The sequence below is a fragment of the Megascapheus bottae genome, chromosome X (genome assembly GCF_031878675.1).
Source record: "Megascapheus bottae isolate mThoBot1 chromosome X, mThoBot2.hap1, whole genome shotgun sequence".
Lineage (NCBI taxonomy): Eukaryota > Metazoa > Chordata > Mammalia > Rodentia > Geomyidae > Megascapheus > Megascapheus bottae.
In genome coordinates this window covers 95,685,479-95,711,643 of record NC_143547.1, presented here as the reverse complement: position 1 = coordinate 95,711,643, position 26,165 = coordinate 95,685,479, and the positions used below count along the sequence as shown (strand labels likewise).

At 37.0% G+C, this 26,165-nt stretch overlaps 1 protein-coding gene across 1 annotated transcript in view; it reads right to left on the bottom strand.

Moving 5' to 3' along the window:
- F9 (coagulation factor IX) overlaps positions 1–24,616 on the bottom strand; it is a 35,839-nt gene extending 11,223 nt beyond the window's left edge. Inside the window, exons 1-5 of the mRNA XM_090326187.1 lie at positions 24,527–24,616; positions 18,279–18,442; positions 17,740–17,764; positions 11,039–11,152; positions 2,172–2,300 (exon numbers count right to left, since the gene is read on the bottom strand). Of these exons, the coding sequence (XP_090182313.1) occupies positions 2,172–2,300; positions 11,039–11,152; positions 17,740–17,764; positions 18,279–18,442; positions 24,527–24,614 (520 nt within the window). The 5' untranslated portion in view covers positions 24,615–24,616. The remainder of the gene's footprint in view (positions 1–2,171; positions 2,301–11,038; positions 11,153–17,739; positions 17,765–18,278; positions 18,443–24,526) is intronic.
- Between the last annotated feature and the right edge of the window lie 1,549 nt (positions 24,617–26,165).

Here is a 26,165-nt window from a genome sequence, read left to right as displayed (position 1 = left end):
CAGCATGCCATTGAGAAAGCAGGAAATTAGTCCAAAATATTCTTGTATAAATATACACAATCAACAATGGCTACATGAAAGGGACCATTATCTTCGAAAAGGCAGGAAAGCTTCTTTTAGGTTTGGCTAAGGCTATAGTAAATATAACTCTAATTAGGTGGAGATGGATCACAAGTCTGTCTCCTCTTCTGACATACAAAGTTATGTATGGGTTTAGCTACCCTGCCACCTGTCCACATTGGAAGTAAACTTCATTAAAGTTAAATACACTCTGGGTATACACATAATCTTACATGCATCTTTCCCAAGGTGGTTTAGCATTAAAGCAGAGTACATGAAAGAACCAGGAAGGTGGCCTTCACAGTATTATGGAGACTTCATTTCACTTGTATCATGTATTTTCCTATATTTGGCTCTTTTCTTTAATAGCCTTCTTATGGTGCATTGCTGAGGTTATAGAGGAATGGTACATAATTTGATACACCCATTTAATAATATCAGGTTTGGGAAATACAGAATAAATTATGTCGAGTTTACTTCAAAATGCTGCCTTCTTATCAAAAACAATTGATCCTGCTGAGCTTAAGTGTGTGTGTGTGTGTATGTGTGTGTGTGTGTGTGTGTGTGCGTGTGTGTGTGCACATGCGCACCCTGGGGCTGGGGCTTGAACTCAGTGTATGGTCAATGTCTTAGAAGTCTTTTTTACTCAAGGCTAGCATTCCACCATTTGAACCACAGTTCTACTTTCAGCTTTTTGCTGGGTAATTGGAATTAAGAATCTCCCAGACTTTATTTACAGTCTGGCATTGATCCTCACATCTCAGCCTCCTGAGTAGCTACAGGCATGAGAAAGCAGTGCCTGTTGAGCTTAATTTTTTTAGAATAAGTTTTTACTGCTTTTTCTTTAGAGAAGGGTGACATATGTGGAGACATTGTAAAATACCAGTCAGCTATCAACATGGTGGTAAAATTCATATGGCTGGGAAACATGGCTTTTCTCCCTATTGTATAGATTGTGATATGAAGTTTAGCAAAATTTAACCAGTTAGCTGCTAAACCATTTTAACACCAAGAAAGGAAACCATTCCTCATCCCTCAAAGTGCAGAAAGAGTTTCATTAAACTAAACAGGCCTGACTTGACTCATGCTTACAATTCACCTTCCTTTTATATAAAACCTATTATTTAGTCAATATTTTGTATATCTTATAATACAATACTACTTTACTATATGATTTCATCATTTATAATTTTTGATCCTGCTAGTGGAGCTTTGACTCAGGATCTGGACACTGTCTCTTGCCTTTATTACTCAAGGCTAGTATCTACCACCAGAGTCACAGGTCCTCTTTGGTCATGGTTTGGACATGAGTCAGGAACTTTCCTGCCTATGCTGATTTTGAACAATAATCTTCAGATCTCAGCCTCCCAAGAGGGTAGGATTATAGGCGTGCACCACCAGCACGCAGTGGAGTTATAAATAATTCACTGAGGTTACACAAATCTATTGCTTCATGATGTAAAAGTCAGAAAATATTGAATATAGAAAAGAATTTAGGCTATAGATAATTATAGAATTTATATGTAAACATGATATAATTTGGAAAATTAATTTGTTCAGTTGATCTTTTGTTTGACTTGACAAGGAAGTAGATACAAGTTAAGAATTCAAATAGGTCAGGTCAGTAATCAGTAGAAACCTTGGGCTCTCCTAGCAGAGATTCACAATAGAACAAATTCTAGAGACTTTAGACCAAATAGTACGACACTAAATGTAAGGTCCTCCAGGATAAGGAAACAAAAGCCATATAATGAGTGACTGTTGTCCTTAATGTACTATGTTATCGCTCATCTCTTTTGCCATCCCTTGGTTATCTCATATTATTACAATTTTTCACCTTGTTATCTAATGTATTTTATATGTGCTTAATTGGTTATTTGAAATTGGATAGGTAAGGAGGGAAATCAAGATAAGCAGGGGGAGGGGGGGAGGGAAATAGCGACCATGTCATGAGAAAGGGTATCAATGTTTGTGAAGTTATGCACCTTCTATCTGGTGAATATAATGTAACCCTTCTATTAATCACAATAAAAAATTTGGAAAAATAGGTCAGTAAAATGTTAAAAGTTTTTAATATAAATTTTCTTCTAAAAATTTATTTAGATTTTGACCTGCTGGTTCACAGGACTTCTGGTCTTCAGCAAGCTTGTATCCCTCAGTACAGGAACAAATCACCTGGTTTCCAGCGCCATTTTTACAAAACTGCTTGCATCTGCCATTCTTAATGTTACAAGTTGCATCTGAAATAAAGAAAAATCAATAGAAATAGCATTATTTAACATATCTTTCTAAAGAGTACATGAGAATATTGACTCATATATGGCTCAAATATAAGCTGAGAACATTCATGGTAAGAAACTTTGGAGCCTTGAGGTAATATGGAAAGAAAGTAAAAAAAAAATCATTACAGTATAACAATCTTGTGTTAGATATATTTGATTTGATATAAAACTACTTGATAAAATATTCTACTTTCACCAAATTATAGGCTGCAATTAAACACCTGCTTGCTTAAGTGGGACTCAGAGATGGAAAAGTATCTGTCACTTTTATGCACATGTTTAAATACTGCTGAGACAATATCAAATCCCCAATGCTCTCATAATGCCCCCTTGCAATTGCTCTATCCTACTTCCTTTCAAAGGTTAGCATTACATAGACATTTAACACAATGAAAAATTGTACTAGTTTATGAACTTGATTCAAATAGAAATTAATAATATATACTCTTGTTTCTTTCATTTGTCATTTTATGAGTTTCACGTATGTGATTTGGCAGAGCAGTAGTCCATTTTGTTGTATTTATCTTACAACTTTTACTCATCAATTGTGCTGTATTGTTTCCAATTGCACAATATATTAATGTATATGGCAATGCCTATATTTGGGTAACACAAGCGTGCATTTTACTAGATTTATACGAATTATTTATTCATATATTCAGTTTTAGTAGCTACTTTATGAAGTGATAATACACATTTATGTCACCATCAGCAGTGTCTGAACATTCTAGTTATCTACATTGAAGATACCTTCCTCCAGCCTGATGCTGATGGCTCACACCTGTAATCCTAGCTAATTAGAAGGCTGAGATCTGAGGATCACAGTTCAAAGCCAATCCAGGCACGAAAGTTCCAAGTAATTAGCAGAAAACTGGCAGTGGCGCTGTGGTTCATAGAGGTACATTGCTGGCCTTGAGCAGACAAGCTCAAACACAGTACCCAGGCCTAGATTTTAAGCCCCACAATGGAGGAAAAAATGAAAGATTAAAGGTACATTCCTCCACATTAGCTCTCTCTCTAATGTCTTGATCTTTGTGGTGGGTGTTTTTGTACCCATTAAAAAATTTTGTTTATCCTAAGATCACCATGTCGTATATTTTATATTTAGATCCTTAGCTCCCTTTGGGGCTTGATTATGAAGCATGTTGGGAGTGAAGGATACAGATGGACTCCCCCTATGTGAATTTATAATTGACACATCATGGCTTATTGAAAACAACAGCCATCCTCTACTCCATTGCAGAGGTACTTCTGCCATAAATTAAGTCTCTACACATGAGCACATATATTTTGGGGATTTCTAATTCTGTTACATGGGTCTATTTCTCTACTTTTGGGATAAAAAAATCTCTACAAATATTAATATTTTGTAGTATGCATACTCCAATTTTATTCATCTTCTAAATTGTCTTGGCTATCTTTGGACCTTTCCATTTTCATATATTTATGTTTTAGAATTACCTTCTCAATCCTATCCTTCCATGGTTTTGATTAGTACTGCCTTGACTGAATTAGGAGGTATTTCTTTTTTTTTTTGCCAGTCCTGGGCTTGGGCTCAGGGCCTGAGCACTGTCCTTGGACTTTCTAAAGGCTAGAGCTCTACCACTTGAGCCTCAGCACCACTTCCAGTTTTTTTTTCTATGTATGTGGTGCTGAGGAATTGAACCCGGGTCTTCGTGCATGCTAGGCAAGCACTCTACCACTAGGCCAAACTTCCAGCCCTGAGATATTTCTTATGTTTGGTATATTTTATTCATTATTCCATGGACACTTTTTCTTAATAGTGATACATAGTTTTGTGTGGAGCTCTTGTATATATTGTCTTTCTCTTAGTACGCCCCTCCTCCTTCTCTTTGTATTTCTCTTTCTGTTCCTCCTCCTCCTCCTCCTTTTTTTTTCTAGTACTGAGGCTTAAACTCAGGACCTCATATTGGCTAACCTGGCACTCTACTATTTGTTATTTTAGAGATGGAGTCTCAAAGCTGGCCGCAAACCATGACCCTCCAGATCTTAGCCACTTGAGCTACTATTACCCAGCTCTTATATATTCTTCTTTCTTGTATTCCCAAGAATTTATTTTTTCATTGTATAATTGTTGCTAGTATAGGCACACAACTATTATTTGTATCTTTAGTGTATAGCAGCCTTTCTTTCTACATCCATTTATTCTAATTATTTAGGTACTTTGCATTGTCTAAATGTATAACCATTTGTCTGAAAGTTATGTTTTTATACTTATTTCTTTCAGTTGCTAAAGATAAAAGCAATTACATGTTTTCATGTTGTCGCTAGCTCTCTTTATTGAAGTATATCCTCTGTTGGTTTATTATTCTAGCAGATTCTTGACTTCCAAAGCTAGACAGGTAGAATCCAGAGATACCTAGAAATTGTAGTCCTGGTTGAGGCCATATAAAACTAAAAGCAGCTTGCTGGCTCTGGTGGATATGTATCAAACATGAACACAAAATACTGTCCTTTAGGAAAGTCAAATGCTAGAGACACTATATGTTAAAAGCTCTAAAGATTCTAGTGGCGTGTGCTTTCTTTATTCTCCCATGAAATCAGTCTGAGACATTAATACAAAATACTTTTTTGTTTCAGGTAAAACTGTTTGCTTTGGGTTCTATTTTGTCTGACATTAAGATTGCTTAGCTAGTTTGTTTCTGCTAGCATTTACAACTCTTAATTTTAACTTCCCAGCATAATTACATTTTGAATATTTCTTTTGCCCATAGTAAGCAATTGGATTTTAATTCCAAAGTAAAAATTATCATTAATAGATTATTTTAATCCCAGTTCACATTACTTGTGATACTTAACAGAATTGGATTATTCCTGCTATCTATTTTGTATTTTGTATTTCCAGTGATTTTTCTTTGTTACTCTTATACAATCTGAATAATAGGAAGTAGTATGTTTTAGGCCTTGCTAGCTGAGTCTTGCTGAGTCAAGAATAATAGGTTGTAGCTTGGACATATTTCTATGTCAAGAGCAGTACATAAAGGGAATTAATTTATGGCACCTTCTCCTTCCCTATATGTTCAACCACACTCCAGCTTTTAATAGAAATGCTCAAATGTCTATGCAGTTATAAAAAGTTTGAAAAGAAATGATTGGATTGACACCTCCTATGCACCAACTTTGTTTTTCTCAGCCTCTCCTGTGGCTTTTTCTAATACTGTAATGATCAGCTCTACATAAATGTCAATGAACTTCACACAGGTGTTGCCTTGAATTGCCTTGGCTCATATAATGTTCTATGTACAATTTACCCCTTGCCTTCAGGTTTCCCTGTTCATGCCAGGACTTGGAATGCCATGTGTATATCTGGGTGTCCAAGCATACCCAAACTGGGACATCTAGTGGAGTTGATGCCCCAGAAGCTAAACTTTTGACTAACTGGAGACAGATGCTAATAGACAAATTCTTTCACTGCTCCTTCCCCCACAGATGGAGTATGCTGAGATCCATTTTGGAAACCATCCCAGGAGTTCAAGCAATCAGTGGCAGTTATAGGCAAGTATTTGGACAACTTGTTATCTTACTGCTTTTCTTTCACTGCCTAAGTCTTTCTGCCTCAGTGCCTTCACTGCTCTAGGATTGTGTGGCCAAAAAATAAGTTTGTTCTTAGTCACAGAACAAGTAGGCTCTAGTCCTATAACCATGTAGGCTCTTGGTTATGGAACAATGCATGCTAGTAGAATGACCATATTCTTGGAGAGCACTTTATACATATATATTTACATATACATATACTAGTACATATATACATATATACCACATATACTGTATTATATTACATATATATACAAACATATAGATGTTATATCAATATATCTATGTGATATACTTATCTATCTATATCCAACTGCCAAATGCTGAAGTTACAAGGATATATCACCATATGTGGTATAAACTTTTATTTGCCAGTCCTAGAGCTTGAACACAGGGTCTGGGTACTGTCCCTGTGCTTTTGTGCTCAAGGCTAATGCTCTACCACTTGAACCACATCTCTACATCTCTACTTCTGGCTTTTTGGTGGTTCATTGAAGATAAGAGTCTCAGAGACTTTCCTGCTTGGGCTGGTTTTCAATATCAAGCCTCAAATCTCAGCCTCCTGATTAGCTAAGATTGCAAACATGAGCTACTGGCTCCCTGCTTGGTCTCGTATTAATTTTTTCTGGCTCTAGGACCTTTTACCCCCCTAGTTTGACTTTTTTATTAAAGAATTTATTAATATTGATTTTTACGTCATATTTCAAATGACTTTTTGTTTAACAAACAAGTATTCAAGAAGGGAATCTCTATAGACAATCACTGTGATATTAATTTTTAAGTGATGAATGCAAATTGTAAAACTTGGTGATATACATACTTCCACAGAGTAATATAATAATTCATCATTTCTAATGATACTTCACAATATGAAGGAGGCAAATCACCTCTTTTGGGCGGAACAAAAGAACTAGTTTGAACTTTATTCCTTGTTACTAATATATCTACTAATAATCAGTTAACTGCTCAGTCCAGTAAGATGGCATTGGTCTTTTTAATTTACTTATTGTGAGGGCATTTCTCCTAATGAATGGTGATAACATCCCTGGCTCTTTACATATCACTACCTATCGTATTGTTGCTGCGAAAGAAGACGAAAGCATTCAGCCAAATCGAATACCACCTGTAGAAAATGTTCAGTCAATATGAGATTATGATATGTTAACAGATGTGAGTGGTGAGGATAACCTGCTTTTGCCCAGGGCATGCATTATGGGAATGAGTAAACTTGGTGTGATTGTGCTAATTGTGCCAATACTGACTTTGTGTCCTTGGCTAAGCAACCAGGCCTGTCAATCATTTTCCTCATTTGTCACTCTTCTGAATGGCTCAGCATAGTTCTTGGTGTCATCTTGGTTTATGCATATAGTAGGAAATACTGCTGCCTCTTCGGGAGATTTTTTAACTCCTAGGTAAAAGACTCAAGATTCGGAAAATGGCTAATATAACAAGGAACTGCAGGGGAGAAGTCTGTAGAATGGGACATAAGACACAGTCAGAATGGAACTCATTCATCAATTCCTGAGCACTTAGATGTCATCCAATATGCTAAGCATGGACTTCTCTGGTCCTGAGGTTCATCTCAATGCTTAGACTATGTGATGAAGAATCTCTGAAGGCATCTTTTTAGCACAAGCACAATTTCTACTTGTCTTCATGCTGACTTATGAAAGCTATCATATTTTGCTATCTTTTATTTCATACACCTTCCCTGCTTTGCTAACCACAGGTTAAACAAAAGTTGTTCTAGTTAACAATTTCGCTATAATATGTGTTGTTATTCAGCTAAATTCAAGATTTTTCCTGACACCAAATTACACAGTAAACAAGACAGTGCCAGAGATGTGCTGCAAAAAATGAGGAGAGAGGGAAAAAGACAGAAAGAGAACATTTCTGTGCTTATTATTGCTTTCTTTCTATCTTGCTTCATTATGAGCACATGCTTCGTATAATCCTTTACAGCAGATTAAGGATGACCAAATTCTTCCAAACTTTGCTCTATTATAAGGAGATTTGGATTTGATGTGTAGCAGAAAACATACAAAGATATTTATTCTAGCCAATGCTACCTACTAGTCAATTAATAATTCTTCTAACTAGAAATCATGCCTTGGATGTTCATATGTCTTGTCCCTAGAAAAAGTGCCATGAACACAGGAGGAAGAAAACAAATGATACTTTCATGACACAGAAAGGCAATAGATGTGGGGCCTAGATACTTGAGTGAATTTTGAGATTAGTCATTATTTCAGCTTGAGGCAATAATCTTAAATGAGAATTCATATATGCTTTTTGTTGCTTTCCTCTAGTGTCTGAGGTAAAGATCATTCTGAGACAATTTCAATTTTGTTTCTGACCTAACAGAACCAAAAAGATTTTCTTACCCTTTGATCACATTGGTTAGGAAAGATCAATGTGTTCTAGAGGCCAGTTGTGATGGTTGATTCAGTAAACTACACACACCTGACCAAACAGAAATGTGGGAACCCAGAAGCATACAGAATTAACATACCCCCAGGAAAGGTAACCCAACATATTGGTTTCTTCCCACACTGAGAAACCTAAAGAAATGTAAGTCCAACCCAGATATACTAGTTCATCCATTTGCATTCCCTTTTTCTTCTTTTCAAATGTTTTTTCACTGTCAACTTTTTCTTTTCTTCTAACATCTTTTATATTTCAAAGGAAGATGATCAATGAATTCCTTCTAAGTATGAAAAGATTTTTGAACATTACACTTGACTTTTCCTCTTCCATTTTCAACAGGACAAGTGCAGCTGCTACATTTCATTTCATGTTCTTTTCATCTGTCAAATGGAAGGTTATAATGCCTTACGAATGGTCCTGCTAATTTTCTACACTTTATCCTTATTCATCTAGCCTATGGTATTACATTCTTTCTCTAGAATTTCATGTCTATCCTCCTATAGTTTCAGAGTATACAGTTCCATCTTATTACTATGGGCTTTGCACAGTTACACTATAATACTATTGGATATGAATGTAATTTGTAGGCAATGAATTCTGAGGTGTACTATTACAAAACTTCCTTAAAAATATTCCTTGCCTGGGGCCGGGAGTTTGGCCTAGTGGTAGAGTGCTTCCCTAGCATGCACAAAGACCCGGGTTCAATTCCTTGGTACCACATATATAGAAAAAAGCCAGAAGTGGTGCTGAGGCTCAGATGGTAGAGCTCTAGTCTTGAGAAGGTCCAAGGACAGTGCTCAAGCCCATATATATATATATATATATACATATATATATATGAAATGCAAATAAAAATAACTCTAAGATTCCACCTCACTCCAGTTATAATGGCCATGATCAAGAAATCTAGCAACAACAGATGCTGGAGGGGATGTGGCCAGGAGGGATCAGTACTACACTGTTGGTGGAAGTGGAAACTTGTTCAACCACTATGGAAAGTAGTATGGCAATTCCTCAAAAGACTAAACATAGAACTTGCCTATGACCCAGCAATTCCACTACTTGGAATTACCCAATCGTCCAAAAACAAGTACAAACTAAATCCACTAGCACATTGATGTTCATTGCAGCACTATTTACCATAGGAAAGATAGGGAACCAACCCAGATGCCCCTCAGTTGATGAGTGGATCAAGAAGATGTGATATTTATACACAATGGAATTCTATGCTGCTGTTACAAAGAATGACATTGTCCCATTTGTAAGGAAATGTAAATATTTAGAAAAAATCATATTAAGTGAAGTAAGCCAGACTCAAAGGAACATAGGCTCAATGGTTTCCCTCATTTGTCATAATCAGTAGAAACCTTGGGCTCTCCTAGCAGAGATTTACAATAGAACAAAACCTAGATACATAAGGCCATATAGTATGATGGTAAACTAAAGGACCTCCAGGACATAGAAACAAAAGCCATATAATGAGTGATTGTTGTCCTTAATGTACTATGTTATCTCTCATCTCTTTTGTTGTCCCTTGGTTATCTCATATGGTTACAGTATTTTACCTTGTTGTCTGATATATTGTATATATGCTTATTTGCTTATTTGAAATTGGATAGGGAAGGGGGGAAAACAAGATGAGAGGTGAGAGTGGGGAGAGGGAAATGGGGACACAAACATGAGAAAGGGTATCAATGTACATGAAGTAATGCACCTTCTATCTGGTGAATATAATGTAACCGTTCTATTAATTTCAATAAAAATAAATGGAAAGAAAAAAATATTTCTTGCCAGAAGTAGTGGCTCACGCCTGTAATCCTAGCTACTCAGGAGGCTGAGACCTGAGGATCAAGTTTAAACTCAGCCCTGACACAAAAGGACCTGAGAGTCTTATCTCCAATTAATCTCTAGAAAACAGCAAGTGGGGCTTGGCTCAGTGGTGGTAGCCTTGAGTTGAAGAGCTCACTGACAACGCCCAGGCCCAGGTTTAGGGTGGTAGCCTTGAGCTGAAGAGCTCAAGGACAAAGCCCAGGGTGAGTTCAAGCGCCATGACCTACTAAAAAATATTCCTAGTCTTTGATAAGAGAAGATGGACAGTAACCTTAGGCTTGTTATGTTGCCTTTTAAAAGTGTAATTAATACAGTCAAACTCAGGAATAACCTCTGCATTTTCTTAACAAATTTACTTGTAAAATGGTTTGCCTGTGTGGACCAGTTCCTATTCTATTGCAATAATTGTCGTCTCCCCCCAGTTCTGTATGTTATCCACATCTGCTTCCTAGGTTGTTAGCAATTTAGTCACAAGTTTAGTTTTATGAGTTCAGTTTTCTTAGAGTTTTGAGTACAGTCATTAGAAACTTGGGTTTTGTTCAAACTGAAGTTCAAGTACTGGCTCAGCCATTCAAATGACTATTTTGACCTTTTCGAACTATAATTTTCTCATCTACATGGAATAGTACTTACCAATATGGCTATATTAAGGTTTAGTAAGTAAAGTGAATGGAAACACATTGCCACTTTAATATTAGCTACCAAATGCTAGTGCTCTATATATAGTTTCTTGAATTTATATCCTGAGACTGTAAATGCAAATGAAGTGATTGTTTATAAACTTTAAAAATAGGTTTCTAAGAGAAACATAATACACCAATATGGCATTTTCCAGTTTCATCTGATTTCAAAAGGAAACTCTGAATAACAAAATATTTACTTACCTAACTCACAATTCTTTCCCTCATATCCAAGTCGACACCAACATTCATAGGAATTGATGTCATCTTTGCAACTGCCGCCATTTAAACATGGATTAGACTCACATTGATCTCCATCTTTGACATGGGTTAAGAAAAGTTAATTATTACATATACTGCTTACAATGTTCATGGTTCCCCTGAATAGACTTGTGATGCCAAGGGTTTGATTTTTAAAGTCAGAGTGGAACTACTGAAAGCCAGCTATCTAAGACTTATAGACAAGTAATGTTTCTGTCTCCCTGTTTTCTAACAGCCACCCCAGCTAAAGTTTTTAGACTAACACTGTCCCAGAAAATGTCATGTGGAAGATATGCATACAATTTATGTTATCAAGTAAAGAGAGAGACAATTGATGCATGGAAATATACTGTATCAGCCTAGGGTTAGAATGATAGCAAAATTCATTTAATCCAATGAAATCAAATCACTTCAACAAATACTACCTATGTGTCCTGCAAGGCCTGCTTTACTGTAGGTGTTGAGAAGCAAGCTGAGCTACATGACAAATGGTGCTTCCATTCAACTAAAGCGTGAGTAAGCATGGAACAAATGCATGTACTTCTTGTATTGTGTTCTAATGTTTTAAGTAACATTGGAAGTAAAGACTCAACCCAAATAGGCAAGATGCCAGATGACTCTTTTATGGCTTAAAGATAATTCACTGTTTTATAAATTAGGTTCCAAATGGTCTAGACAAAAATGAGCAGTTAGCTTATTGTAAAGATTAGGTCTTGTCCTCTCTAGCCCTTGATCCAAATACCTGATTTTATGCAGATACTTCATTTTGCTCCACTTCTAGGAAAACAACTATATAATGTATTTAAAAAGATACTCCAATGTGCTCTGTAGATTGGCTTTTACCATTCTCTGTTTTCTGAAGTTTCTGCATTTAATACTATTGGCAGCCTTTGGGGACAGTGATAATAAGAAAACAGGAGGAAGGAAAAGGGAAAAGGGAAGCCTCAGGATGAAAAGGGAACCCTTAAATTTGATTTCTTAGTGCTCTACCTCAATTCATCCAAGAACACTTAGAAGCAAAGGAGGCATACAATCAGAAAGGAAGTGTGTTATGTACTTCAAAGAAAAATGTCCCTGAACAAAAAAGTAGAACTACATTAGTAAGGCCATATATATATGAAAGAAAAGAGCAAGTAATAATGGTGATCATAAGGATGAAAGAAAGGGGAAAATCAAATTAAAAATTCCAATTATTAGTTATACTTTATGGCAAAGCTTTCTAACACCTAACACACAGATGTCTACTCATTCTCCGTCATCTCAGACAAATGTCAGTGTCCAGGTTTCATTGACTTAAAGAGCTAATATCCCCTTCTCAGAAATAGCTCATGGAAAACCAGCTTGCTGTAAAATTAGACCTTTGTTCCCTCTGCCCCTTGATCCAATGTGCTTTTGTCCAGATACTTCAATTTGTTCCAATACTATGGAAACAAAATGCGTTATCTCTGGTTTATTATTATTGATGTTCAGAACTGGTCTAAAAATGAGCTACATTTGCACTTTATATTATGGACTAACAAATCTGAATTATTTAGGATGTTTCACTGAAAGGGTCTGGGCTTGCAGCCAGCAGCACAGGAACTCATTTGCTGAGACATATCTTCAAAATGAGTGTCATTTTATCCTATAATCCTTGGGTTGTGTCTGTGTGTACTGTATGCTGAGACAAAACCCTAACCAGTAGGGGTCATAGACAACAGGAGACAAGACCTTGACAAGTGACAGATTTCTGCTTAAAGCCACTAGTTTCTGTTTAATGAATAGCCATGTTTAGATTTGAAGGCTGTGACATGTCATAGGGAAAGGAAAGCAACAGGTTAAGTTCTCTTCTGGTCATCCTGATTCCCTGGGTAAGTGACCTTTTGGCAAGTCCCTTCACATTCTAAAGCCTCAATTTCTTCTCTGCAAAGCTACAAATGACATTCATAATACTTGATTCACAAGTATTAAATGAGATAAATGTGATGGGAATTGCATATATTGCCTGTATGGACCACATTGTATAAGGTACCTGGCAGAGACTAGTTAATGTGACTTGATGATGGTGCTTCTTCAAGCAGGTGATCTCACTGTGGGGAATAGGACAGCAAGAAGGAGCCTGCATCCCTCTGCTACGGGAGATAGAGCTAGCATGGAGAACTTCTGTGCCCATTAGGAATTTCAACTGCCAGTAAAAAGAGACATGTGGGGCCGGGGGTTTGGCCTAGTGGTAGAGTGCTTGCCTAGCATGCACGAAGACCTGGGTTCAAAAAAAGCCAGAAATGGTGCTGTGGCTAAAGTGGTAGAGCTCTAGCTTTGAGAAGGCTCAAGGACAATGCTCAGGTCCTGAGCTCAAGGCCCAAGATTGTCAAAAATAAAAAAGAGGCATAGACTTTGTTTCTTTTTTTGGATTTACTTTCTTGTATATTGTGGCAGAAGCCGTGTTTTGATATTTCTTAGGTGTTTATACCCAAGGTATAGAAAACATAATGCCTATATCACCTAGAAGGTGGGAGCCCAGCTTCAAGATATGCTTTGGGGATAGGGATAGGCCTGGAATTCTGGAGAAGTCAAGAAAAGATTGTAGAAGGTTAAATATACCAAGGAGCAATGTTTTTGGAAAAGTTGATATAATTGCTTTAAAAAAAGCTATAAGCCAGGTGCTAGTGACTCAAGCCTGTAACCCTGGCTACCCAAGAGGCTAAGCTCTGGGATCATGGCTCAAAGCCAGCCCCGACAGGAAAGTCCATAAAACTCTTATCTCCAATAAACTACTCAGAAAAATATGGAAGTAGCATTCTGGCTTAAGTGGTAGAGCGCTAACTTTAAGCAAAAAGAAGCTCAAGGATAGACCTCAGACCCCAAATACAAGCCCAAGGATAGGCACACACACAAAGGTAAGCTATAAGATTAAAAGTTATGTTTGTTAGATTGTTGAGGCAGAGTTTGCCCAGGACATCCTGGGAAACAGAGCAACTCAGTAGTTCACTAGAACTCTGCAGTTCACTACTGGTCTTGAACTCACAATATTCCTTCCTTGCTTCTTGAGTGATGGGATTACATGAACAGCACAGACTAATTCAGTAGAAAGAGAGTGGTTAAAGTGCTTGCCTAGCATGCATGAAGACCCGGGTTCAATTCCTTGGTATCACCTACATAGAAAAAAGCCAGAAGTGGTGCTGAGGCTCAAGTGGTAGAGCTCTAGCCTTGAGAAAGTCCAAGGACAGTGCTCAGGCCCTGAGCTCAAGCTCAGGACTGGCAAAAAAAAAAAAACTTCTTGGAGTCACATTGAAAATGTATTCTTAGCCAGATGCAGTGGCTCACGCCTGTAATCCTAGCTACTCAGGAGGCTAACATCCAAGGATCAAGGCTCAAAGCCGGCCTGGGCACAAAGGGACCTGAGACTCATCTCTAGTAAACCTCTGGAAAACGGGAAGTGGGACTTGGCTCAAGGGTAGGGCAGTATCCTTGAGCTGAAGAGCTCAGGGACAGTGCCCAGGCCGAGTCCAAGACCCATGACCCACCAAGAAAAAAAAAAGAATGAACTCTATTCCAGTTTTGGATCATCTCAAAACCAGAAATTACATCTGAATACTGCCAACAACCTTCATGAGCTTGAGGGGGGATTCTTCTCTCATGGACTCTTACGTGTTTGATAACTTCAACTTCATTTCAGACAGCTCAAGCCTAATGACCCCCCCCACAGACAAAAAAAAACAGAAAAGGAAAAAAAATGAAGGTGGGCAAGGTGGCTCACGCCTGTAATCCTAGCTACTCAGGAGGCTGAGACCTGAGGATCAGGTTCAAAGCCAGCCCAGGCCCAAAAGGACCTGAGTCTCTTATCTCCAATTAACCTCTAGAAAAATGGGGAATGGGGCTTGGCTCAAGGGTAGGGCAGTAGCATTGAGCTGAAGAGCTCAGGGACAGCATCCAGGCCAAGTACAAGCCCCATGACCCACCAGAAAGAAGGAAAGAAAGAAAGAAAGAAAGAAAGAGAGAGAGAGAGAGAGAGAGAGAGAGAGAGAGAGAGAGAGAGAGAGAGAGAGAGAGAGAGAGAGAAGGAAGGAAGGAAGGAAGGAAGGAAAGAAAGAAAGAAAGAAAGAAAGGAAAGAAGAAAGAAAGGAAGGAAAGAAGAGAAGGAAGGAAGGAAAGAAAAAGAAAGAAGGAAAGAAAGAAAAAGAAAATGTATTCTTTTTCTGAAAATGTGCCCTTGGGTTGTCAAATTTATAGTCTTAAAGTGCTAAGCAGGCGTTTTTAAATAATTTTGTAACATTTTCTCATATTTGCTATACTTATTCATATATACTATAATATGTATACATGTACTGCAATGATATATGCATACATAATACATTTATACATGGTTTTATACATGTGTATATAGATATGTTATATACTGCACTAATATGTACTGTTTATATGGATATGTATACACATATACCTCTATGTGTGTATATATATGTGTGTGTGCATGTATATATATACTGTGTTATTATTGCCCTTGGTGAGAGTGAATCATAGACGTTAATCACGATTCATTACTATATACCATAGTCTGTGTCTACAAAAGCATAATCACTTTCCTTACTTAGCCACAAGAAAATGATCAAACTTGGGCCGGGAGTTTGGCCTAGCAATTAAAGTGCTTGCCTAGCATGCATGAAGACCCAGGTTCGATTCCTTGGTACCACATACATAGAAAAAAGCCAAAAGTGGTGCTGAGGCTCAAGTGGTAGAGCTCTAGCCTTGAGAAAGTCCAAGGACAGGGCTCAGGCCCTGAGCTCAAGCCCAGGACTGGCAAAAAAAAAAAGAAAGAGAGAATCAAAAGGCTTGCTGAAGTGAACTCAGTGAAAATAGTTTATGTGACACTCATCCAAAAGAACAAGGGAACGTAGATGAAGCAATAGAAGCAGAGTGAACCTCTTCTCTCATGACTTAATACAAAACTGGGGAACTAAAAGGTTGTGAAGGTGTAAGAATGCTCAGTTCTGTCTCCAGAACAGAAACGGTGAAAAACAATAGCATCTTAAGTTGATTGAACTCAGTGTAAGTAGTATTTCTGTGCAGATGTTATGAGGGACGCTAATCCATGAAACTTCCAGTTTCTCAAAATCCTACTGGTAAATTTTAATCTAATTTTCAAGTTAGGGGTAGACAAGACAAAAGATGGAAGTGTTGAAAATTTGAAAACTAAAATAAGTTTTCATTAAAGAATGACTTCTGGTGTATCCACTGGACAAATATTTGCTATGTGCCTCTGTTACAGGTATTTTTCTAAGTGCTAGAACTCCAACAATAAACAAAACAATTGATTTTGCATCAAATTGAAGCTTGCTACCTAGGAGGTAGAGAAAAATCAATAATAAATCGTATAGTTAAGAAAATGGTAGGAGGTAAATGCAACTGAAGTATATTGTATATTGAATACAAAAATAATATAATAAAACTCACTAAAAGGTATTAAAACAGGGAATAGGAGTGGTAGGAAAGATTATGAGTGAATTTGATCAAAGTACATTACACGCACGCATATAAATATCACAGAGAAACCTCTTTGTGCCATTAATTTATGCTGATCAAAATTAAAGCACAAGATAATTGAATAAAAGGAAAATACTGTCCTATAGTAGATGGGAAAAGATGTTTTCATATTCTCAACATGAAAATCTGCAGTCCAAATTGCTCTAAAATATAAAATTTTTTGAATATCAATGTGGTACCACAAGTGGAAAATTCCATGTCACAGTCTGTCTCATGAAATAATTAAGATTAGAGTATGAAGTATTACATCTGTCTGTCTGTCTGTCTATCTATCTATCTATCTATCTATCTATCTATCTATCTATCTATCTATCTATCTGAAGTGAAAGGAATTTTGTCCTTACGCTGGTCTTATCCTCTTATCCTCCTAATATCTAGTTATGTATATATAAATAGCCTAACAACTATGAAAAATAGAAACATATAAACTCTTCTGATCCCAAACATTCAAACATTCTATCATTCCATAGGGTTACTTAATCTGCAGTACAAAAACTAGAGTAGGGCAGAAGTGACTAAGTTGGTGGGCCTCATTGACATGGTAACACTTGGGCAAAGACCGAAGAAGACATGAAATGAGGGATAGGTGAGGGACTGAACCTAGGGGAAACTGCAAAAAGCCCGCTAAAAGGAATAGACAGCTAGCATTGCCTGGGGGGGGGGTACAAGGAATCTGCTGTGTAAACAGAGAGTGGAAGAGAAAGTCAGAAAAGCGAGGGGAAGGGAAGGGAAGGGAAATCAAGGGAGATCCCATAGACCATCAAAGCAAGGAAGACTGAAAGCAATAAACATTTGTCATCTGGCATTCTTCCATTTGACTGGGGTTGGTAAACTCATTCACTTCTAAAATGCTATCAATTTGGCCTCCTCCTTCCAGCTTTCTGGGGTGGAATGATGTTCTCTGTGGATCGCTGGGGAAGCGTTTTTTTCTCCTCTAGCTGGTACCTCCCACACTGGCATAAACCTGTACTGCATTATCATTTGATCTTGGGGTAAAGAGTTGAATGGATTTTTGAGCCCTCTTATTAGCATTTAATGTGATATCTATTTATATGGAGGAAATAATACACAACTCTCCATCCACTGTGTCATTCACCATAGCAAGGATAAACTGCATTGCTTACCAACATACTGCTTCCAAAATTCAGTCTACAGGGAGAAAGAAGAGAAGTTAATGATAGCATGTAAGTGTCTTGGTGTTGATTCTTCCTCTTGCATAGCATTTATGATATAAATGTTTGTAAAAGTATTTTAAATTTCCAAAGGCAAATATTTTCTTTTCTTTTGTGGTGGCTGGGGCTTGAATTTAGGGCGTGTACATTATCCCTTAGCTTTTTCACTCAAGGCACTCAAGGCTAATGCTCTACCACTTGAGTCACAGTTCCACTTTCAGCTTTTTGGTGGTTAAAGATAAAGGTCTTTCATATTTGTCTGCCAGCGCTGACTTTGAACTGTGATCCTCAGATCTTAGCCTCTTGAATAGATAGGATTAGAGGTGTGACTCACTGGCATTTGATAGAACACCCTTCCTTCCTTCCTTCCTTCCTTCCTTCCTTCCTTCCTTCCTTCCTTCTTTTCTTCCTTCCTTCCTTCTTTTCTTCCTTCCTTCCTTCTTTCCCTTTCTCTTAAAGTGTTTTGTCCATTGCTATGTGGCCATACTCACAGTTTTTTCAGTGTTTTCAAAAACTTCTCGTGCTTCTTCAAAACTACATCTTTCTTCTAAACATTCTCTCTCAAGGTTTCCTCGAACAAATTCTTCCAGTTTCCCTGAATTATACCTCTTCAATCGGCTCAGAATTTTGGTGGCGTTTTTTTGATCAAGAAAAACTGAAAATTACAAGAATAATTCTTTAGAGTTGGAAAAAGAAACCATCATGAAAATTAAACACATCTCTCAAGAAAAGCTTTGTTTTGAATCCAAGTAATCCTAAAGCCATTTTTTATGGTATGTGGAGGCAAAATTTGTAATGTTACCATAGTACTGCAAACCCATGGGGTTTTAAGAATTAAAATTAAATTTTACTTTCAGTCACAAGATCTCCAATAGTAAAAGGTCACATTTTAAAAATTGTATTTGAATTTACTTTCGATGAAATGAAAGTTCTCAAATAAGCAGTTAATGTCATGCTTCGTCATCATTTGAAAATAGCTCACTGAAGATCCTTGCAAGGTGATCCATTACCTTGGCCAGACTGTGTCAGAACACAGTTGTCCAATGAATTGCAACAAGCATCTCTTAACTGATAGCCTAATTGTATTCGACTTTAGCACCTCTCACTACATGTTAAAGAAAAATCATTTCACTAAAAAAATCTTCAGAACCCCAATATCTTCAGTTGTTTACCTATGACTGCTTAGTCTATAGGGACTCGCCTAAACACTGAAAGATCAAGGCCTTCATTTGAATTCTGTCCATTGTTATTTCCCTTCCTTGTCTGTGTTTGTGCCTGTATCTGGTTCTGTATATATTTATTTCTTCATGCATATCTAGACATACATGTGTACATGTAGATAATACACACATATATATGTATACATGTATACCCATATGTATGTATATTTGTGTTTATTCATGAGTAACAGGAACTCTTGAAGAGGCCTACAATTGTTCCATTCTTTTACAACTCAGCAATATTCCTGATGTCATCTCATCAGGACCAAGTAATTACAAGTTGAATTTTCTAGGACATTTGAAAATACTTCATGTTTGGTGTTTGTCTTGGGCTTGAACTCAGTGAGAGGTGCTATCCCGGAGCTTTGTGGTAAAGGCTAGTGTTCCACCTCTTCAGTCACATTTCTACTTCTGGTGTTTCAGTAGTTGGAGATGAGAGTCTTATGGACTTTCCTGACTGGGCTGGCTTTGAACTGTGATCATCATATTACAGCTTGCTGAGTATCTAGGATTCTAAACATGAGGCATCAATGCCTCATAAAGTGACTTTGTTATTGCTTCAGAAAGGAAAAAATAACTAGACATTATTGCCTCCTTTGCATTTCAGCTCTTTGCTTTATGCAGCCTTCTAGTGCCTTGCCATCTTTGTGTTGGGCCCACTTACTGTCCTGAATTCAGCCTAGGTTTTTCCTTCCATTCTTTACTTGTAAACTCTCTCATTCTCTTGCCCTGTGTCAATGCTGCTCGCAACCTGGAATACCACTCTAGCACAATGTAACCATCTGCCTCTTGCTTCTCTTATGATCTCCAAGTCTCCTGTGAGCACTGCTGAATATTGATACCTCTTAGCTTCTCTAGACATGCAGCTTTGACGGAATCAGTAAGACACAATATAAGACAATGCACATTGGTCATTTCTTTCTCTTCCCTCCCATCATGCTGTTCATCCTTCTTTCCTTCTTTAGCTCTTTAAGACATTTTTGTAGTTCATCGTTTTTCCTTCTATCTGATAAAATAATTGACTATTGTCCCAATCAGAAGTAAACTTCTAAAGGGTAAGTCTGGCTTCATGTAATCCCTGATGGCTCTAGGACATTAACTAATTGTGTTTCTCTCCCTTTTCAGGACTCTTTCCATGAAATCCCTATAATATGATTCGTCATCATTGCTCTTATTCTTTTTTTTTTTTTACTGTCAGTGACCAGGGTTCACAGTAGATTGACTTTATTTTCTGTATCTTGTTTTCTTTTTTTTAATTTTTTTATTGTAATTAGTAAAAGGGTTACATGATATTTGCCAGATAGAAGGTGCATTAATTCGCATACATTGATACCCTTTCACATGTCTTGGTACCCATTTCCCTCCCCCCCCACACCCCCCACCCGTCTTGGTTTTCCCCCCTTCCCTATCAAATTTCAAATAACCAAATACACATAAATTCAATATATCAGATAACAAAGTGAGATACTATACCAATATGAGATAACCAAGGGACAGCAAAGGAGATGAGAGACAGCATAGTACATTAAGGACAACAATCATTCATTATATGGCTTTTGTTTCAATATCCTGGAGGTCCTTTCAATTAGCTTCACATTATATGTCCTTATGTATCAAGATTTTGCTCTATTGCAAATCTCTGCTAGTAGAGCCCAAGGTTTCTACTGATTATGACAAATGAGGGAAACCATTGAGCCTAAGTTCCTTTGAGTCTGGCTTACTTCACTTAATATGATTTTTTCTAAGTCTTTCCATTTCCTAACAAATGGGGCGATGTCATTCTTTCTGACAGCAGCATAGAATTCCATTGTGTACAAATACCACATCTTATTGATCCACTCATCAACTGAGGGACATCTAGGTTGGTTCCATATGTTTGCTATGGTGAATAGTGCTGCAATGAACATTGTTGTGCTAGTGGGTTTAGTATGTCCTTGTTTCTGGATGGTTGGGTAAATGCCAAGTAGTGGAATTGCTGGGTCATAGGGGAGTTCTATGTTTAGCCTTTTGAGGCACTGCCACACTGCTTTCCATAGTGGCTGAATGAGTTTGCACTCCCATCAACAGTGTAGTAGTGATCCCTCCTGGCCACATCCCCTCCAGCATCTATTGTTATTAGTTTTCCTGATCCTGGCCATTCTAACTGGAGTGAGGTGGAATCTTAGAGTTGTTTTGATTTGCATTTCTTTTATGACCAGAGATGTTGAGCATTTCTTCATGTGTCTATAGGCCATTTTTGTTTCTTCTTCAGAGAAGACTCTCTTTAAGTCTTTGGCCCATTTTTTAATGGGATGGTTGTTACTTTGGAGGTCAGTTTTGGAGTGATTCAATTTTTTGAGTTGTTGATATATTTTAGATATGAGGATTGCTCTTATTCTTGTTCATCTAACTCTACATCAATTAATTCTATTTCCCCTGCGTGACTGTTAAGCATTCAAACTTGTCTTAGATTTCATCCTCAGCATTTTCCCATTCTGTTCCATGTCTTGTTGCTTAGGCCAGTGCTAAGATGAGGTCTACAATGTGTCCTGGTCACATTGAACTATTTTTCCTTCTCAGAGTGTACAAGTATGTTTAAGCCCCATAGGAACCACTTTCCAAACCCTAGTGTGGTCCTGACCCTTTCGAGAACATTTAGTACTTGTAGGCACTTGTATCACAGGATTTATGGCTACCCCATGGATACTTTTTTTTTGTTGGTTGTGGTGCTTGAACTCAAGGCCTGGGCTCTGTCCCTGAGGGCATTTGCTCAAGGCCAGTGCTCTACCACTTTGAGCTCTAGTGATATTTCTGATTTTCTTCTGGTTATTTGGAGATACATATCTCACAGATTTTCCTGCCTAGGCTGGCTTTGAACCGTGATCCTCAGATTTCAGCCTCCTGAGTAGCTAGGATTACAGGTGTGAGCCACCAACGCCCAACTTTCCATGGATACTCTTATATGGCTATGACAATTGCTTATCTCACACTGAGTCCCAAATACTCATTTTCAGGCAGATGTATCTTCTGTATTTGAAATTACCTTTCCAACTGTGCCAGACACTGGGCTCACATCTTAGCATACAATGTTTTTTATTCCTCACAATAATCTATGAGGTTGAAATTGTTTACTCATTTTTCAAGTGAGCAAACTGAGATTCAGAGAGGTTATATGCTCAAGGTCACATACCAGAGCTCCAGAACCAATTGGACTACAGAGCACTGTATTGTATCTTTATAATCAAGACCCACAGTCATATTCTTCACATTTCCCTTAAACCTATACCCACATGGCATAATTAGTTGTATCAATTCTATTTGATAGCATTTGAATCCCCCTATGTTCAGCTAGTGTTAAGGTTTTGACCCCTTTACTTTCTCTATGCAATTCCAATAGCCTCAAAGACCAGTCTTGCCCCTAGTCTTACTTGGCCCCGACATCAGTTTGAAAGTTCCCATACTGAAGATCCTAGCATCAAGTATATTTCTTACTGTCCACATTTCTAATACCTCCACACTCCAGTCTATTATCCAATCTCCTAAACTTAGGACCAGTCTTGCCTCACTTGTAACAATCAATGATCAAACCAGAAGGAGCTCCGGAAATGCTTTGCATTTTTGTAGATGTAAATCCTTGACATAAGGATTCCTGTCAACAAACAATGTTCTAGACAACACATGTAAGGACAGTAAGCTTCTACTCATCTCTTCAGACTCATCTTCAAATAATATCATTCTCTGATGTATGTCTGCATTTATTGCATTGTTTTTTGTTCCCTTAATATGTGGCATACATTTTATTACATTTATTGATCATAATTTTTAAAATCAATATATTGAAATATTTCACCTGACCTCATGGTGCTTTAGATAAAAGTTGATTCCCATATCTGTCATAAGTTGCCATAGTAACTGCCAACATTGTAGTAATTCATTAATGTCTGAATGAGTGAAACATACTTTTCATCCATACACTTTACAAACTGAATTGGTTTGACCAAGTAATTAAAAATTCAAATCGATGCAATAATGCCCGAGAGTAACAGCCATGAGCACACAATATCTCCTACTTTTGGTTTAGAAGCCAATGATAGTTCCATAAGCAAAAAGAATGTTGTTTAAATAAATACTACCCATCATTAGGGAAATTTCAAGCCCCTTTCCTGGCCCTATTATCTCTCATGATAATGCTCCAGAATCCTACTGCTTTTATCTTCACTATTGTCTGTGAGTCATAGATTTTTAAACCACCCATCAGAATTATCTATAGTAATTATGGCTCCAGCATTGAAATCCTGGTTCCTCTTTCTTTTTATCCTTTTTCCTGTCACATGAGGTCATCAATTGGGCGCCACCCTTCTATAACCTCCATCCTCTGACCATTTATTTGATAGAAAGGGTTTGGATCTCTTGTCTTCCCATATGTCACACTGATGACATATGTCCAATAACCTTGTTTTATGGTCTGTTTGGGGAGTCTTCCAATGTATTTTCTTAATCTCTTAACTCTGCCCACTTTGCTAGTTCAGTTTAACCTTTGCATTCTTACATCATTATTTCAGCATTTCAGTATGATTCCATAGCTGACATCATGTCTGGAGTGAGAGGCACAGGACCAGTCTGCTTTCTGCTGATGGTTAGGGTTGTCACCCTTGATCTTGACACTCTGTTACTAGAGTTGATTCCAGTAGGTTGATGAGTTAGTGTGATAAAAATACTTCCTGTGAGAATAACTTGCTCGTGTAAATGCCCCCATTCTTCCCCTATGTCACTGTGGTTGTACAAAAACAAAGTGAGGAAGTTTTAATTGAGTTTACTCTCTCTGTATCAACTGTGCACCTGCTTTTGTCCCCTAGGGAGCTAAGCTGGGTATTAAGTATCCCCAAATATCAGCTGTGACACAGGACATGTGGGATCACAAACAAAGTGACTTACCCAATCCATAAAAAAACTCTCACAACAGGTAGTAAGTTACGAATATAAAAATAGTATTCCTGTTTTAACTGAAATTTTAAATTGAATGCACATATTTTTAAAATTTAGAGACAAGCTTTATATTGCTTTCAATTTCAGAAACATGTCATATCTCTTTAAATAAACCTTTTTATGTAAATAAGACAAATGCTTATAGCTTTGGTGATTTCTTTTTGAGTTCAAAGTGTGAGTCTAAAAGCTCCAGACAAACAATTTGTTCTACATTTCTACACTTTCTCTGTTAAAAGATACTTTTCCTCACCTGCAACATTTTTTTCAACTGAGGAAATGTTTTCTAGGAGGAATTACAATGTTAAGTCATAAGCCCAACAGCGTCCATTAAAGAAAAATACATCATAACAATTGTAAATCTAGCTAACCTTAAAAGTGAAGAAGAAAATAGCTCAGCCACTAAATGGCCAAATCTTACCAAGCCACATGCTGACTGCTAAAATCCTTCCATATTACTGTCATATCCTGTAATCACTATTTGGGGAAAAAGACAATTCCAGATAGTTCTTTATCTGAGCAATCATACTCAATGTACTTTTAGAATAAAAACAAACCTGTACATTCAGCACTGAGTAGATATCCAAGAAGGCAAATGGTGACAAGGCTCGGTGATTCTGCCATGATTGTGTTCAAGCGCTGCATGACCTTTGTTAGTAAGTTGTGCAACTGGCAGGGCTGATCAGTTGTTCCAAAGTACAAGCTGAGCTCTATTTACTTCTGGGAAATAATGTCCATTTCCCTCAATGGGTCAAGAGAACAGAATGGGCAGTAGTCATTACTAAAATCACCTCTGATTTCATGGGCTTCTGCACTATGATTGCAAGAGTAAATTCTGAATGGGATACATTTCCTGTGGTAACAAAATGTGTTGGAGGGAAACTTTTTTCTCATGGTAAAATGATTAGAATGAGTCATATGGTCAGTTATCTTAAAATGTGTTACCATATGCATATATACTGACTCACATGATAGATGAACCTTTTATGTTTCTCTTCGTGATCAAGAATTTGTAACCTGTGTTGCATCATGTATCCTCCAAATAGGGGATATGTCTGGTCCCTGCCTCTGAACATGTCTGTATGGAAGCTTGCACATGTATATTTAGATAGATGCATGTGCATACAGGTTCCTCAGGTATATGTCCACACATGTACCTAGTCATACAAACATATACATGTTGCAGGGAATATAATTTTGTGAGTGATTTTACATACTAATATATATTAATATATGGTGTCAAACCACAGTGTATAACAGTGTAAAAACTCCTGAGTATACTATAATTTGCCTAACATTCCATTTGATATTTATAAGCAGTTTTATTTGGCATATACCATAATTCCAATATTGCAATATTACTTTTGCTTTAAGCAATCAACACTATTTCTTAGAAATTTTAAAATAAGGAAACATTATATTTAGCCATGTATACACCATTCTGGTATTCTACATTTCTTTGTGTAAAATCCAAGTTCCAGTATGTTATGTTTTCATGACTAAAGAATTTGCATTCACAATTCTGAAGGTGTGAATCTCATGATATGTTTGTTTAGCTTGCATACATTTGAACATGTCTCCATGTTATGTTCATTTGTAAAAAAATGTGTTTTGGCTGTTATACAATTCTAAGTTGAGTATTTAAAAAGTTATCACATTAAATATGATATTCCACTGTCTTCTGATGAAAAGGCTATAAATAGTTTTATCACTGAGATTTATAAACTTATTTCCACTAAACCAATATATTCTTAGGATTCATTATGATGCTTACATTTGTAACACATAGTTTTAAAAAATGTAGAAAGTTTTTGGATTTTGTTTTAAAATTTTAAAAATAATTATGACTCAAAGGAAATTACAATATCAGCACAGGGAGATTTTCTGTAACTTCCATTTACTCCCATTGTTCCTTTCTTAAATAAATATAACAGTTTTTAAACCAGGTACTGGACATTGATATAATATATACATAATAATACATATATTCTAGGCATTTTATCATATGTATAATATACAGAGAAATTCTATTCTCATTAATATTTCATTTGTGCACCTATTTATAATCACTTACCTTGCTTCCCCAATCATTACTAAATCCTGGCATCATTAATCTGCTTTGTGTCTACAATGAGAATGTTGTATGAATGGAATCATGCAGGAGATAACCTTTGTGAGATTGGCTTTTTTGTCATT